The sequence below is a fragment of the Herpailurus yagouaroundi genome, unplaced genomic scaffold (genome assembly GCF_014898765.1).
Source record: "Herpailurus yagouaroundi ecotype Mexico unplaced genomic scaffold, PumYag 67793, whole genome shotgun sequence".
Classification (NCBI taxonomy): Eukaryota; Metazoa; Chordata; class Mammalia; order Carnivora; family Felidae; genus Herpailurus; species Herpailurus yagouaroundi.
In genome coordinates, this window is record NW_024420586.1 from 16,883,058 (window position 1) to 16,898,862 (window position 15,805).

Sequence of the window (15,805 nt, forward strand, 5' to 3'; positions counted from 1 at the left end):
GTTGAGATTTTCCCAACGCTTCAAATTTATATAATTATTTTTTGCCCTACATTTTTCTTTCCACTGATCCTCCCAAAGACTGCTAGGTGAGCAGGTGACATTACCTCAGTTTTATCGATAGAAAAACATGGGCTATGATCTGGCAGAGCTAATGAGCCCTGAAAGTGGAGGTCAGCAGGCTAGGCTCTGTCTCCAGAGGTCACTGACTTGGGTCCTGTTGCCCACAGGTCAGTCCTGGTAGCACCAAGTCTGATTGTTTGCTGTGGAAAACATTTAAATATACATCTCCAAAGTTAAAGAAAGAGTGGAAGAAATAAACTCCTTTATTAGGTGTCTCCCCCTTGTTTTGGCACTTCTTGTCCTGTGAGAAAACACTCTAGTAAAAGCACCCCTAAAAGATTTTAGAGAAAAGCAATTTAAAATTAGAAACTTGATCTTGCCGAATTATCTGTAGGACTGTTGGAGATCAGCCAGTGAAGGACATGGCAAGGGAAGCGAGATGGTAAAAAAAACTAAATGAAAACGGGTTGTGGTTTGGAGTCCCAAAGTGTAATTTAAGGTGCAATGCTCTTAAAAGTTAAATCCAAAGATTTAGTACATGGCTTAGGCCCTATTAAATGACCCTGTGTTTTAAGAACTATCTTAGGAAAGGAACATTTCAAACTCCCCACCCCCTCCACCACCAAAAAATATTATTGGATACCTGCCTGCTTTTCTGTTAAATGATGAAAGACACCCAACACCGGGCCTAACTACTGTCACCCTCTCCTAGCCCTTTGGCAGCCAAAAAGCCACGTGGCCAGGGCTCTCCACCATCTCCGAGTAGAGGGACTTGGAAAAAAGTAGGTATTTGGCCACTGCTGCCCATTGCCACATCTGATCTCTTGGGAAAATGTGCAAATGGGATGGTGAGTTGCTCTTCATCCCTGGCAGCAGCTGTTACAGAAAAGATTGGGAAAGACCCGGCTTGGAGGGAGGCAAAAGTCTCCGAGGCTCCCCTCCCCCAGCAGTTGGCCAAGGCCAGAGCCACCGCGGGAACACCACGCGTCCACGTGCACCAGGCATGCCCAGCCACCCTTCTTACGTAAGGGCCCGGAGATGGAGTTGCCGCCGCTGCTGCTGCTGGTCCCTCTTACCCGACGGCTAATAATAAACCAGGATCGTAGTTTCTGGGCCGTGGCCACTATCGATTCAGGGTTGGGGGCTCTGTTTGCAACCAGGGCTGTGCGTTTCAGTCATCCCACTTTGGGAGCATGTGCAAGGCCCACCCAAACCAACACGCCATCCCGCCCCCTGACCGGTCCGGACGCCTGCATCTTCACCCGAGCAGTGTCCGGCCCTCCTTCAGCTGTCCTGCTTGGGGCTGGCGGGGTGCGGCTGCCCCATCCCTCCTCTGCCCTGCCCTGCCCTGCCCTGCCCGACCCGGCCCGTCCCGGCCTGGCCACTGCGCCCTCCCTCCGCCCGGGTATCAGGCGAGAGGCGGAGCTGGCCCGGAGCGCCCCGCCCCCACTCTAGAAGGGGCCAGGAGAGTGTTACTCGCGGTCATCCCGGCCCGGGCCTTTTATCTTGGCGCTGCCGGGAGGCGGGAGGAGGAGACACCGGGGGTGGCCCTTGAGCGCCGGCGACACCTTTCCGGGGCTCTATAAATTGAGCACCTGGAATGGGCAGGGGGCCGACGCCACTACCGCCGCCCGCAGTCACAGTCCGGCCACTGACCGCAGCAGCACCCGCAGGACGCCGCCGCCAGCAGCGGGAACGCTGAGCTACCCAGCAGCAGGGTATCTCGAGGAGCAGCAGGAGGTGGGTGCCCTTGCCCCATCTCTGCCCGGTCGGCGTGGGTGCTGGGACTCAGGCGGCTTTTCCGAGGGCGAGGGGGGTGGGGAGGCAGCCCCTTTCTTCTCTCCGCGGCTTAGGCGGGCGAGTAGGTGGGACCGCCGGGCTGTGAGGGGAGCTCCCGGTGCCCGGGTGAGCAGGCACCGGGGAGGGCGCTGTGCGCGGGCGGGGCCGCCGGGCACCCTAGCCGGGTGAGTAATCTCTTTCGTCCCCGTCCCCCAGCCAGGCCTGGGCTCGACCCGCGGACCACGCGCCGCCATCGCGAGCTTCCGGGAGTCTAAGCTCCGAGCAGCTGTGTGTCCCGCAGGGCCGGGTTGCGAGCGAGACGAGAGTTGGAGAGGGCGGAGCAGGAGCCGGGAATCCCCGCGCACCGGCTCTAGCCAGGCCCCCGGCGCGGGCCTCGGAAAGCGCGTGAAGGCGGGCAGCCAGTCGCCCCAGCCGGCCACCCCGTGCCCCTGCGTCCCTGTGCCTCGGCGCCCGCCCGGCCACCATGATGCAGATCTGCGACACCTACAACCAGAAGCACTCGCTCTTTAATGCCATGAACCGCTTCATCGGCGCGGTGAACAACATGGACCAGACGGTGATGGTTCCCAGCCTGCTGCGCGACGTGCCCCTGGCCGAACCCGGGCTGGACAACGATGTCGGCGTGGAGGTGGGCGGCAGCGGCGAATGCCTGGAGGAGCGCACGCCCCCGGCCCCCGGCCCGGGCAGCGCCAACGGCAGCTTTTTCGCGCCCTCCCGGGACATGTACAGCCACTACGTGCTGCTCAAGTCCATCCGCAACGATATCGAGTGGGGGGTCCTGCACCAGCCGCCACCGCCGGCAGGGAGTGAAGAGAGCAACGCCTGGAAGTCCAAGGACATCCTGGTGGACCTGAGCCACCTAGAGGGCGCGGAAGCCGGCGAGGAGGACCTGGAACAGCAGTTCCACTACCACCTGCGCGGGCTGCACACTGTGCTCTCCAAACTCACGCGCAAAGCCAACATCCTCACCAACAGATACAAGCAGGAGATCGGCTTCGGCAATTGGGGCCACTGAGCCGGGACGCCCCCGCCTGTCCAGCACCCTTACCGGCCCCATCTCTCACCCTCTTTCCCTCAAAGCTATTTTCTTTCTGGCTGTAGGGCGCGAAGGGCGATGGGCGGACTGCAAAGTTAGGCTGGGGGGGGGGGGGGGGGGGCGGGGTATTGGCGGGGGGGGGGGGGGGGCCGCCGAGAGGAAGGGGCCTCTTTGGGAAGTGGGGAAGAGAGTGGTGATGGGAGGCAGGATTGGGGGGCTCAAAGATCGCCCCTCCCGCCAGTGGGTGGTGGGGGGGGGGCTTGTGTTCTACGTTAGTGGGGATGGGACTGGGCTGACGCCCTGCATTCAGCCTGTGCCTTTCTTGGAGTTTCTTTTCTGTTCTTTCTGGAGGAGAGGAGTGGAGAAGGGGCCATGCCGGGTGCGGCGCGGGGTTGCCACACTTGGGAGCGCCCGCCCGGAGCCGGGCGCTGGGGAAGGCGGGGCGCGCAGCCTCGTACCGCCCTGCCGTTGGGCTGGTGGAGGCCGCAGCGTTGCTAGGATTGCATCAGTTTTCCTGTTCGCACTATTTCTTTCTGTAACAGTGGCCCTGTCTTAAAGTATTTCAAATCTCCTCCTATTCTGAAACTTCGGCGATTCCATTGTGATAAGCGCACAAACAGCACTGTCTGTCGGTAACCGGTACTACGAGATTAATGATTTTCTGTTACACTGTATAGTTGTCCTGTGGCACCCCTACCCCATCCATTCCACGCCCTCCCCGCCCCCACCCCAGTGTGTGTAAGCTGGCACCGTGCCAGCTTGTACGAAGCTTGCCGCTCAGCCAGTGAAAATAATAATGTTATTATGAGAAAGTGGACTTATCCGAAATGGAACCATCTGACATTCTATCGTGCTGTACGTAGAATGATGAAGCGTTCCACTGTTGTTATATGTCTTAAATTTATTTAAAACTTTTTTTAATCCAGATGTAGACTATATTCTAAAATAAAGAAAGCAAATGTGTTAACGAAACTCGACAAAAGTTGTTGCTTTTTCATCTGCCCGTGAATGGCCTAGTAGTGAAATAAAAATAAATTCAATTGATTCTTTTTTTTTTTTTTTCAAAAGTCAATTTTATTTCCTCTCTGGTATTTCAGACTGGTGGATAACTGGCTCTGTAAGTACTCAGTTTGGTTTGGGAAGTAGCTACCACAAGATTCACTTCCAAGCTTTTTATTTGTAATTCAGTGCCCCGGAGAGGCCCGTACACCTCAAGAAGTTTATAGATACTCAAAGTATCTGGGAAGGGACATACATTTTTCGACCACCTCGACCAGCTTTTTGCAGTGCTTAATTAGCAGTCTAAACATTTTAAGAAGCCCAAGCACTGACTGAAGTGTTTAAAGGCATATAAACTAATTTCAAAGGCAGAAATTTCACTTGGCTACTGAGAAGTGAAAACTCAGAAAAGAGACACCAGCTAATATTAGTGCACGCACCTTGCAGGTCTTTATTTACAAGACTTTTCATGTGGGTCTTAAGAGATAGTGAAATGTGTTCTAAGTGCGCTGTGGCCTCTTTTCACTAGTTCCCAGGGCAGTGCTAAGTTTTGCTAAGCGGTGCCCAGCAAGGCTTCCAGGTTTTCAGTGAGCTAGCCTGCAGCTGTGGACAGCAGCAGATCCGAGCAAGGCTGCAGCAGGGGCCCCGGGGAACATTTCTTAGATGCCAGTATGATGCTTTCCTGGGATGGTGTTTTGCATTTTCTTTCTTTCTTTGTTTAGGGGGAGTAAGTGTCCGGTCAACTTCAGGTTTTAATCTTGAAGTCGGGAGACATCTCCAAGCTCATAGAGCTTGAATTTAAAATACACAGAATTTTGCAGCACAAACAAAAAAGCAAAATGTTTTCTGTGGTGGGGGCAGCTCAAGTCTATTATCAGCTTTCAGCAGCCGTGAAAAAATGGGGAAGTGTCAAGACCCTGTCAAGACCGGGGTGCTTGCCTTTGCCAGAGAAAGTCAATCATTAATATGTACAGATAAGGGGAACAGCACCCAAGGCAAGGCATACAGCCTCTCGCTTTGTATTCCCTTTAAAATATCAAAGTGCAAGCAGCAAATAACAAAGGAAGGAAACTACAGAAGCCATGTGGTGGAAGGAAACAGCAAGACTTTGGAGTCAGAGAGTGGTGTGTTCAAATCCTCTTGTTACTACTTACTAACTAGGAGTATTTAACCATCCATGCTCGTTGCCATGTTTGAAATGAGGGATAATAGTAACTACAATGCTTATTTTGTGGGATTGCAGTGAGGATCACATAAGATGATCTGTTGAATGCCTGACGCCTCGAAGTGTCTTTAGGCACTGCTGAAGGGGGGCTTCCAGGTTTCTCTCTTGCTCTAAATGTTGGTTCATGTCTCCCTTGCCTCTCTCCAGCAGTATGTGAAGAAGGGAGAGCATAATTTGCGTTACATCCCTAAAACAGCAGGTCACTCTTTCCTTTCTCAAAGTCTCGAGGGAGAACCTGAATTCGAAGCAAAAAGGCATAGCTTGGGCAGATAATTCGCAGAAATTTTAGGAGATGCTAACTGCAAGTTGTTTCAGAATGTTCTTGTGGTATATAGAACACAGGTAACAAAACCAAAGAGGATTGGGTTTTTTTGTGTGAACCCGTAAGGTTTCCCAGGCCTAATAACTACCAGCCCACTGATAATAACTACTGTTTTATTCAAGATTAGTTGATGAGACAGAACAAGGCCAAATCTCCCACAGATTGACCCGGTAAAACTCAAGAAATTTAACATTAAAAAAATTTTTTTTTAATGTTTACTTTTTGAGAGGGAGAGAGAGACAGAGAGAGAGAGACAGAGAGAGAAAAGAAGACAGAGCACGAAGCGGGGGAGGGGCACAGAGAGAGAGAGCGCCTGCGCGTCTGCGCACGCACTCACTCACGCACGCACGCACGCACGCACGCACGCACTCACGCACTCACGCACTCACGCACTCACGCACTCACGCACTCACGCACTCACGCACTCACGCACTCACGCACTCACGCACTCACGCAAGTGGGGCGAGGCGTAGAGAGGGAGGGAGACAGGATCCGAAGCAGGTTCCAGGCTCTGAGCTGTCAGCTCAGAGCCCGACAGGGGGCTCAAACCCACCAACTGTGAGATCAGGACCTGAACTGAAGTCAGAGGCTTAACCGACCGACCGTGGCACCCGGGCGCCCCAATTTCTCGCGCTATTTAAATTCGGCTTACGTTCGGAGGTAAACTGAGAGAGTGACTTGATTTTCAGAAGGTCTTTCCTGAGGAGGATCAAAGGACTTGACAGATTTTTCAAGTCGCAGATACCGCGGGGCAGCGCCCTCAGAGAGATCACGGATGTCTGACGGCGCCCTTCTCCCTGGCAGTTGGTGGCCAAAGGGAAGGCACAGGTAGATGAAGCAGGCAAAATGGAACAGCTCAGATTACAATCGATTACCTTCCAGATGGTTACATTTGATGAGATGTTCTACATCAAAACTGCACACCAAAGCCTTTGAGAAGGCCTGCTTTTGCTGCTGAAAAATAGCTTTCTGCTTTGCTCATGTGGGGTGTGTCGTGTTTTACGTTTACACGGTGTTCCTTAGGGGTCTGGCCTAATCTACTCTTTCTCTGAGCCTGAACCCGATTGTGAGAAAGCAGCTGGGGTTATGATTGTTGGGACCAGCTTGAAAATTCGCCCCGGGGTCAACAATTTTTTCAAAAACAAAAGTTGTTGTCGTTTGTGCATGCCTCATAGTCTCCCCTTAGTTTTACTTGCTGAGCAAAATTCATGTGGGCAATAGGGTCTCCCCTCCTTCTCCCCCCTGCCTTCTCCCCGTGCCCTCTAGTTCTTGTTGCAAATTGGACACAGTGCTGGTGGATTGAGGGCTCAAATCTTACATACCTTGATTTTTTATTTTTATTTGTAATTTTTCAATGCTTTATTTTTGTCACACACACACACACACAGAGTGGGAGTGGGGGAGAGGCAGAGAGAGAGAGAGGGAGACAGAGAATCTGAAGCTGGCTCCAGGCTCTGAGCCATCCGCAGGGCCCCATGTGGGACTCCAACCCATAAACCATGAGATCATAACCTGAGCAAAGTCGGATGCTCAACCGACCCAGCCCCTACGTACTTTTTTTTTTTTAAAGGTAACTATCTTTTTATGGGACATCTAGTACATGGATGCCAATCATTACGTCCTTGTGCGATTTATTTTGACGAGTTTTGAATGAAATAGTGACAGAAGGAATGTTTTCCCTAAATTTTAGGGGCAATTTTTACCCCCAACAGATTAAAAAAAAAAAAACAAAAAACAAAACTGGACCAGAAGCTCATGAAGACTTGAAACATGTGGACTATTGGATTGGTCTCTTAAAATTAATGATTAATCTTTTTAAAATTTCAAACTTTATGTAGTTTCTGATCAAGGCTAAATTGCTTTAATTAGCAAAATAATTTAAACTTAAAGTTATTTGCTTTTGCTTTTAAGATTGGGTCTGATTTTTTTGTTGTTGTTTTTAGTAACTCAGGGAAATTTAGACGTTGTTCTTGAGTTACTGTAAACACCTTATTATGTCTCTAGTTAGTTCATTTGGAACTGTGTAGAACTTTCTGGTGAGTGGTGGAGATAATGATAGTGTATTGCCAGTAACCATTTCTGTATCTAGAAGCCAATACCATCCTTTGTCTCATGCAACCGGGGCTCCTTCCCTGGGTCCCCCCATGCTGATCTCTGTAAGGCCTTGTGACTCCCCTTAGAGCCAAGGAATGCCCAGAGCTTGTGTGCCCCTATATCTAGACCACACTTAGGTACCTGGGTCCCCAGAGTTCCTCATCCACATGGCCCTGAGCCCAATCCAGGGACCTCCTAGACACTTGCCCTGAGTTTATTCTCCTGATGGTGGACATGCTTAGATGGTGAATGGGGCTTGGATGCAAACTGGGTGGTCCAAGGATGGAGCTGGAGGGGGGAAAGATAAGGGGATGGAGTGGAGATTGGAGGTCCCCCCTGGGTTTCAGGATGGACAAAGGGTTTGAAAGCCTACAGAAAGGAAATACGACGTGAAAGCAGCTCAAGCCTTAAAATCTCCTCCAGTATTGGCAACTGAGGATCCTAGGGTTTTTCTCCATGTTTCCCACATTCCTCAGGAGTCTCCCTGCTCCATTGAAAGAATGTTATTTAATTAATGAAATGTTGGTTAAGGAAGAGGAAAACCACATCTGTACACAGAGCTTTTCCAGCTGCTTGCTATTCAGGGCTTGAATGGCGCTGATTATAGCAAATACCCAAACTGATACGCCTTCCATACAAACCATGAAGATTTCGCCTCCTCAAATTTTCTTTCATCTGTTGTTGTTGTTGTTGTTGTTGTTGTTGTTAATTACTGCGTTAGCTGTTTTCTCCTTAGTGTCAAAAGTCTTGGTCAAGTTAAAGCAGAAAACTGATAGTTGCGCATCTGTCTAAACAAGGCCCACTGAAACCACAACTGTCTCATCAGCCCTTCCTGTTTTGGCATTCTCTGTATTAAGGAGAATGTTTTGTTTTGTTTTGTTTTGTTTTGTTTTGTTTTTTGTACCTTCCCATTCTTTTTCTTTTATTTGATTACTTCTTCGTCTATTGTTTCAGAATGCTTTGCCTAGCAGTTCTAAAATACATCTGCCGGTGTGCCCTACTTCAGTAAGCCCAAACTGGTAAGAATTTTGATTGGAGAAAGTTTTTTTTTTAATCATTTAGTTAAGACCAGGGTGATAGAAGGCAACTTTCTGTCTGACCTTGAATTGTCTGGAGAAAGTGCTTTCCAGCATAATAGATAAGACTGCAAAAATACTCGCAAAACATGGAGCCCAGTTCTTTATTTTAGCTAAATAAACAATGTTGGGGGTGGGGTGTTTCCTATCCTCTGTTTTACTCTTCAATACCCGCCTTACTAGTGTTGATATGTGCACTTTTATCAACGAACGTTCGGTTAACAGGATGAAACCGAACATGATTCATTTGATGTTTTCAAAGGTAGAAACTAACTTTGTAGTTTTTTTTTTTTTTTTTACCTTTTGAATACCACACTGCTGAGGTAAAGAATGTTGTAGCTTGTGGGTGAGCTCAATAGGGCCAATTAAAACCTCACTACTCTTCCACCATGTTGAAATACCTGACAGAACTTGCTGTGTCCTTGGATAATGGCATTTTTTTTTTTTTTTTCCTTCTTAGCAGACATCTAATTGAGGAGATTTCCTGTTTGGTAGTCAAGCAAAGATGAAAACGAAAGTGCCACATTGTTGGTTGTGACCAAGGTATTTAAAATGTTCCAGTTGTTCACAATGGGATAATCATTTTAAGCCCCGCTTTTTTTTTTTTTAATGAAACATATGCGTTGTGAAAGAACTCGTGTATACGATAGCAGCCAAGCTATGTGTAGAATGCGCAGGGTAGTTAGCATACTGTGGTCATTCAAAACAAGCTGTAGTATTTCGTGACATCTAATTGACATTGCAGCTTGTAACTCATCGGTGCTTTGAGGGTATAATTTAGTTTCTGTTGTGATAAGTACTTGCTGACAGTTCCTTCATAGCTTAAATGTTTGGAGGGAGAGTGCCAGAAATTTAGATGTTTCACCCAAGTGTTGGGGGCTGGGAGGGATCTCAACACCAGCCGCCCTTTCTAACCAGTGGGTTTGAAAGCAGAGGAAAAGGCCTACTCCCTGGAGCCAGTTTAGTCTCAAGTAGAAACAGGGAGGTGCCAAGACAAGCCTGCCGAATTGCGTCTTTCCAAATTTACCAGATGTCACCGCACCGTCCCTGGGTCAACGTGATAAGGGCAGTGATGGAGAAAGGCAGTGTGTGTTTTGGGACACTCCCACCCATTGGAAGCCTGAGGAGTGGGGAAACAATCCTTCTCCTTTTTAAATTTATTTTTATTTTTTATTTTTATTTGTTTTTATTTATTTATTGTTTTTAAAGATTTAAATTTTATTTATTCATTTTGAGAGAGAGAATGCGAGCAGGGAAGGGGCAGAGAGAGAGAGAGAGAGAGAGAGAGAGAAAGAGAATCAGAATTGTAAGCATGATCTCCAAGGTCCACGCAGAGCCCAATGTGGGACTCGAACTCACGAACCATGAGATCATGACCTGAGCCGAAATCAAGAGTCAGACACTTAACCGACTGAACCACCCAGGTGCCCCTCGTTTTCTTTTGGTAGCAGATTGGTACCTTTTTCGCTGACTAGAAAGGCAGCAAATATTAGGTTGAAGCATATGAAATTGTCATTTTTGCCGGCGCAAAATGGTCAGATGATCCCCGATTTGAGCAATGAGATGCCCCTCTGTGGATGTTCTGTAGCCCTTTCCTATCACCTTAGGAAACTATTGTTTGCAAACTCAGGGTTGGCCTGATTTCCATCTAGAAGGAGTGGGTGACCAAAAAAAAGGGGGCGGTCAAGGGGGACAATTGTATAAGGGAGACAAATAGAATAAAAGAAAGAGGAGACTTGAAGAGAAGAAATGAAAAAGTGGCAGAGAAGCTGTGGCACACTGTGTTTTCTAAAAAAGGTTGCAAAGTTATTTCTGGCCCTGAATGCTCTTCCACAGCCTTGCCACCTTCCAGCAAGAGGTAGAATCTCCCTTTCCTCACCCTGAATTTAGGGGGAGCTCTGCCGCTGCCTTGATCAAATAGACGTGGCCATCACTTCCAAGGCCAGGCCATAAAGGGCGATACATACTCCTCTTGTGTGAGATCCATGGCTGTCTCTTGAGACGCTCGCCCTTGGAGCCTAGCTGCAGTGCTGTGAGGAAGCCCAGACCACGTGGAGAGGTCACCTGTAGGTGTTCCAGCTGACAGCCTCACTGAGGTCACAGCCAGCAGCCAGCATTTCACTGCCGACCATATGAGCAACACTTTGATTGGTTCTAGCCCCCAGCCTTCCAGCCACTCCAGCTGATGGCAAGTGGAGCAGAGACAAGCTGTCCCTATCAAGCCCTGTCCAAATGCCAAATTTCAGACTTGCATTGCAAAATATTTTCTTTTTTTTAATATGTTTTTATTTATTTTGGAGAGAGAGAGAGAAACAGAGCATGAGCAGGGGAGGAGCAGGGAGAGAGGGAGACACAGAATCTGAAGCAGGCAACAGGCTCTGAGCTGTCAGCACAGAGCCCGACTCAGGGCTCGAACCCGTGAACTGTGAGATCATGACCTGAGCCGAAGTTGGATACTTAACCGACTGAGCCACTCAGGCGCCCCGTGTTGCAAAATATTTTCATTCTCCGAAGCCACTAAGTGGTGTGTTACACAGCAATGGATCTCTGGAACTCCAAATTTTAGGACATTGTAGAACTAGGTGCAAACACTTGAAAATAGAATGTAATTCTGTAGGACGGGGTTGATTTTATCACATTTGCCTGCATAGCAGCTTCTAACACACCTTGAACCTTTGGAAACATTCACCTGATGGCTGATGTGGAGAAGGGTTCAAAGTGACATTTTACAGTGAAAGTTCAGCTTGGTGGGCAGAGTGATGGTCCCCCAAAGATGTTTGTGACCTAGTCATCCAAACCTGTGAATGGATCTCCTCACATGGCAAGGGGTAATGAAGGTTGCAGCTGGACTGAAGGCTCCTAATCGCCTGATGGAGCGATGGAGAAATTATCCTGGATTATCCAGATGGGCCCAATGTAATCACGACAGTCTTTAAAAAGGGAAGCAGGAGGGGGCGCCTGGGTGGCTCAGTCAGTCAAGCGTCTGACTTCGGCCCAGGGCATGAGCTCATGGTTTGTGAGTTCGAGCCCCACACCCAGCTCTGTGCTGACAGCTCAAAGCCCGGACCCTGCTTCGGATCCCATGTCTCCCTCTCTTTGCCCCCCCCCCACCCCCACCTCTTGCACTCTCTCTCTCAAAAATGAATAAAAAATTAAAAAAAAATGGAAGTAGGAGGCCAAAGTGTCCAAGGGTCAGAGTGACACAGCACGAGGAAGTCACGATTTGCCCTTGTCAACTTTAAAGATGGACAAAGGGGTCATGAGCCAAAAAGTGTTAGGCAACCTTTAGAAGCTGGAAAAGGCAAGGAAACAGATCATCCCTAGAGCTTCCAGAAAGCACACAACCCTTCAAACACCCCAGTTTTAGCCCAGCGAGCCCTGTAGACTTCTGACTTCCAGAACTGTAACATGATAATTTTGCATTGTCTCAAGCCCCTAAGTTTGTGAGAATTTGTTCCAGGAGCAATAGGAAACGGAAACACCCGGCCTCGAGCATGTGGCCAGAAAACAAACAGGTTAGATTCTTGACACTTAATCCATTCGCTGCCTTGGGCTGGCTGGAATATAGAATTTCGAGCACAACAACTTGTTGAGAACAGAATTGAAAGGTCCTTTTTGCCTTCTTTTGTGAAAGAGACTTTATTTTTCTTTTCAGCTCTAACCTTGGTGACAGTAGCCCTGAATAAATAGACACTAGTTGTGGGCGTGGCCACCGTAGAACTAGAAGGGCTTACTTCAAATATAGTGGCGGTCTTTATTATGGATTTTTTGGTTAAGATCTTGCGCTCCCTCTCTCCCCATTTTTATTTGTTTCTCACTTCTTTCCCTTCTAAAGCTATTTTCTGACATGTCTGTGTAGCATTCATTTCTGCAGCCCCACACGTCTTTATTAGTTTTGTTTTTTATTGAGAGAATTGGCATGCGATGAAATCTACCGATCGTAAGCACGTAGTTTGAGTTTTGACAAGTGCACACACTGATGTAACTGGCACCTCACTAAAGGTACACAGAGTTCCCATCACCCTACAATGTTCCCCGTGCTCCTTTCTGACCCCATCTCCCCTAAGACCCAAGCAATCACTATGCTGATTTCTATCCTGATATGTAATGTGGCCTGTTTTTGAACTTCATATAAATTGAATCACACAATATTATATGATTGGTGATCTTTGGGGTCTGGCTTCTCTCATTCAATGTAATATTTCTGAGATTCACCCACACTCCTGCATAAGTCAGTAAGTGGTTCACTCCTTTTTATGGCTGAGTAGTGTTCTATCTTATAAATGTCCACACTATGTTCATCTGTTTTCCTGTGAATGGATATTTAGGTTGGTTCCATTTTTTAACTTATTTAATTTAGCTTTTATTAATAAAGTTATAAAGAACATTCTAGTTGAAGCCCTTTTTTTGATAAATGCATAGGAATGGGATTGCTAGTTCATAAGATAGATATATGTTTAACTTTATTTTTTTAATGTTTATTCATTTTTGAGAGAGAGAGAGACAGACAGAGTGTGAGTGGTGTAGGGGCAGAGAGAGAGGGAGACGCAGATTCCAAAGTAGGCTCCAGGAGGCTCCGGGCTGTCAGCAGAGTCCGACATGGGGCTAGAACTCATGAACTGTGAGATCACGACCTGAGCTGAAGTTGGACGCTTAACTAACTGAGCCACCCGGGCCCCCCAATTTTTTTCAAGTTTCCTTATTTATTTTGAGAGAAAGAGACAGAGAGTGAGGTAGAGGCAGAGAGAGAGAAGGAGACTGAGAATTCCCAGCAGGTTCTGCGCCATCAGTGTAGAGCCCGATGTGGGGCTCAAACTCATGAACCGTGAGATCATGACCTGAGCTGAGATCAAGAGTCGAACACTTAACTGACGGAGCCATCCAGGCGCCCCCAGTATATGGTTAACTTCATAAGAAACTGCCAAAGAGTTTTCCACAGTGGTTCTACCATTTACCTCCTCGCCAGCAATGAATGAGAGATCCTTTTGTGCGGCCCCTTTTGATTAGCCATGTCTTCACACTGGCTCCTAGTATTCCCGGTTCTGACTGAAGGATGACAAATTAGTGCCGGGGTAGAGTATAAAAGATTCCCGAAGGAGAGAAGCATATTAAATGGTGTCTTGGTGAACATGAGGGTCATAGTAAGAGACATGGTATGGTTAGGTGAAGCAGAAAGAGAGGTGGTACCAGGAGTGAAAGAAAACCAGGATTCAGAGTCCCAAGAATCTGGATTTAGCCCCAGTTCCACCAGTTCATTCTGTCTTTCCTGGGGGTGGGGGGACGGGGCTTAATTAGCTTCTTGGAATCTTGGAGTCCTTCTCCTTTTGCAAACTGGGGTTAATATCTCCCTGGATTAATAGTAATAGCAACGAATTACCACTCGGTGCACACTTAGTGCACACTTTTTTCTTCAAAGGAAGAAGGAAGTCATTACTACTATCACTAGTGCAAACCTCATGCATTATCTCATGTTTCTCCTCACAAGGGCCCTATGAAGTAGGTATTACTATTATTCTCATTTTACAGAAGAGTAGATTGTCTTCAAGACTGCTTATTGTTTCCCAGTATCTGTTCTCTCCTTATTCCCCCAATTTTACCTGGGAACATGGTCACCCCAAATGAAGCTATAATTTTCTGCTTCCCTCGCAGCTAGGGGTAACCAAGTGACAGAGTTCTAACTGATAAGCTAAAAGCCTAAGTTTCACCTCTGACTTCCAGGAGGTATCATTAAAGGATGGGAGAGGACCTCCATTCCTTTCATCTTGCTGTGAAATAGACCAACATGGGCTGGCAGGAGCTCCAGCAGCCACGTTGGATATATAAGGTGGCAGCACTGTGTTTAGAACAGCAGGACAGGAGAGATAGGATCTGAGTTTCTGATGGTCATGGATGGCGTACCTCTGAACTTTGATCTCAAAAGCCAGAAATACACTATCTCGTTTAAGCCACTGTCATTTCCGTTGCTCATGGCCAAATCTAATCCTAATACTGAAATAAGGGCTTGAAGAATTTGTTATAAGGAAAACCAAGTCTTCAAGATATTACAGTGATTAAATCATATCTTGTAAAAATCTTGAAGTAAGTGTTAGTTTGTTAATTAAATGTGATGGCCAGGGAAAGTATAAAAAGGAAACCTTTGAGGAAGGAGAATCTTTTCTTTTACCTGATTTGTTCCTTAAGGCTTTATGAGACAATGCAACCAAATTCTAGACTATTCTGACTATTTAATCTGTGAATTTTCTTGTCCTCTTTTTCTTTTGTTTCTTTTTTCTTCCTTCATTGACTTCATTGCTTATTAGTATATGCACTGATGAGAATTCACACTAGAAGCTTTAGGTTCTTGTTAATAACTCTCATAAAGACTTTGAAAGAGCATAAACTCAACCTCAAAGCAATCATTCCTGAATTGGGGCCTACAGGGAGTGAGAAGGCGGATAAAGGAACTGGAATGGTTCCCACCCCCACCCCTCCCCAGTGTGATGTTGGAAGGCAGAATAAACAGGAAGTGGGGTGTGGGGGGAGGACTAGCTGGGAGAGAGACTCCAAAACAGTCTGCACCTGCTCAACCCAAACTCGGAAGGATCAAAGTTCTAAAACAAAAGGCCCAATCTCTCCCTCTCTCCCTCCCCTCTTTCTTTCCTTCCTTCTGTGTTAAGGTGTACTGGAATCAAATGCAAGAGCTCGGATGTGGCTCCAGGAATTTCCAGTCTAACAGGAAAGACCAAATGTAGTAAACAATCCAGCAACACCAAGAGAGAGAAAATGGTGTTAGGCAGGGCTCTGGGAACACTCAGGAGGAAGTTTGCATGGAAGTGATGCTTCATTCAGTAAATATTTATTGGGGACCTACTGTGTGCCAGACACTGGGCTGTGTGCTAAGTGATGATAGGGAACATTCCACAGTCCCTGCCATCAAATAAACAGACAAATAAACAGGCAGTTACAGTGCAGCTTAATGTGCTATGATAGGTGGGTGCAGGGTGCTACGCGAGCTCAGAAGAGAAGCTCTTACCCAGATCTGGGGTTGAGGACCAGTCCCTTAGACAAAGTGACTTCTATGATGGGATCTGATGGGAGAGTGTGGATTTGCCAAGGGAAAATGGGGTTGGGATGGATTCTCTGGGGCTGAGAGCCTTGGAACAAGGTTGGGGGGAGGGTGACACATAAGCAGAAGCAATGCTATGAAGATATTA

At 47.5% G+C, this 15,805-nt stretch overlaps 1 protein-coding gene and 1 long non-coding RNA gene across 3 annotated transcripts in view; both read left to right on the forward strand.

The window, feature by feature from the left end:
* Positions 1-1,588: 1,588 nt before the first annotated feature.
* On the forward strand, positions 1,589-3,873 carry MID1IP1 (MID1 interacting protein 1). The gene is made up of 2 exons (XM_040468733.1): positions 1,589-1,800; positions 2,056-3,873. The coding sequence occupies exon 2, from the start codon at positions 2,324-2,326 to the stop codon at positions 2,873-2,875; it is 552 nt and encodes a 183-aa protein (XP_040324667.1). The 5' UTR covers positions 1,589-1,800; positions 2,056-2,323; the 3' UTR covers positions 2,876-3,873.
* A 4,615-nt stretch (positions 3,874-8,488) lies between these two features.
* LOC121025987 (uncharacterized) overlaps positions 8,489-15,805 on the forward strand; it is a 137,305-nt gene continuing 129,988 nt past the window's right edge. Inside the window, exons 1-2 of one of the 2 annotated variants that reach the window (XR_005788222.1) lie at positions 8,489-8,555; positions 9,073-9,155. This is a non-coding gene — a long non-coding RNA (uncharacterized LOC121025987). The remainder of the gene's footprint in view (positions 8,556-9,072; positions 9,156-15,805) is intronic. The other variant, XR_005788223.1, reaches the window with a different exon arrangement.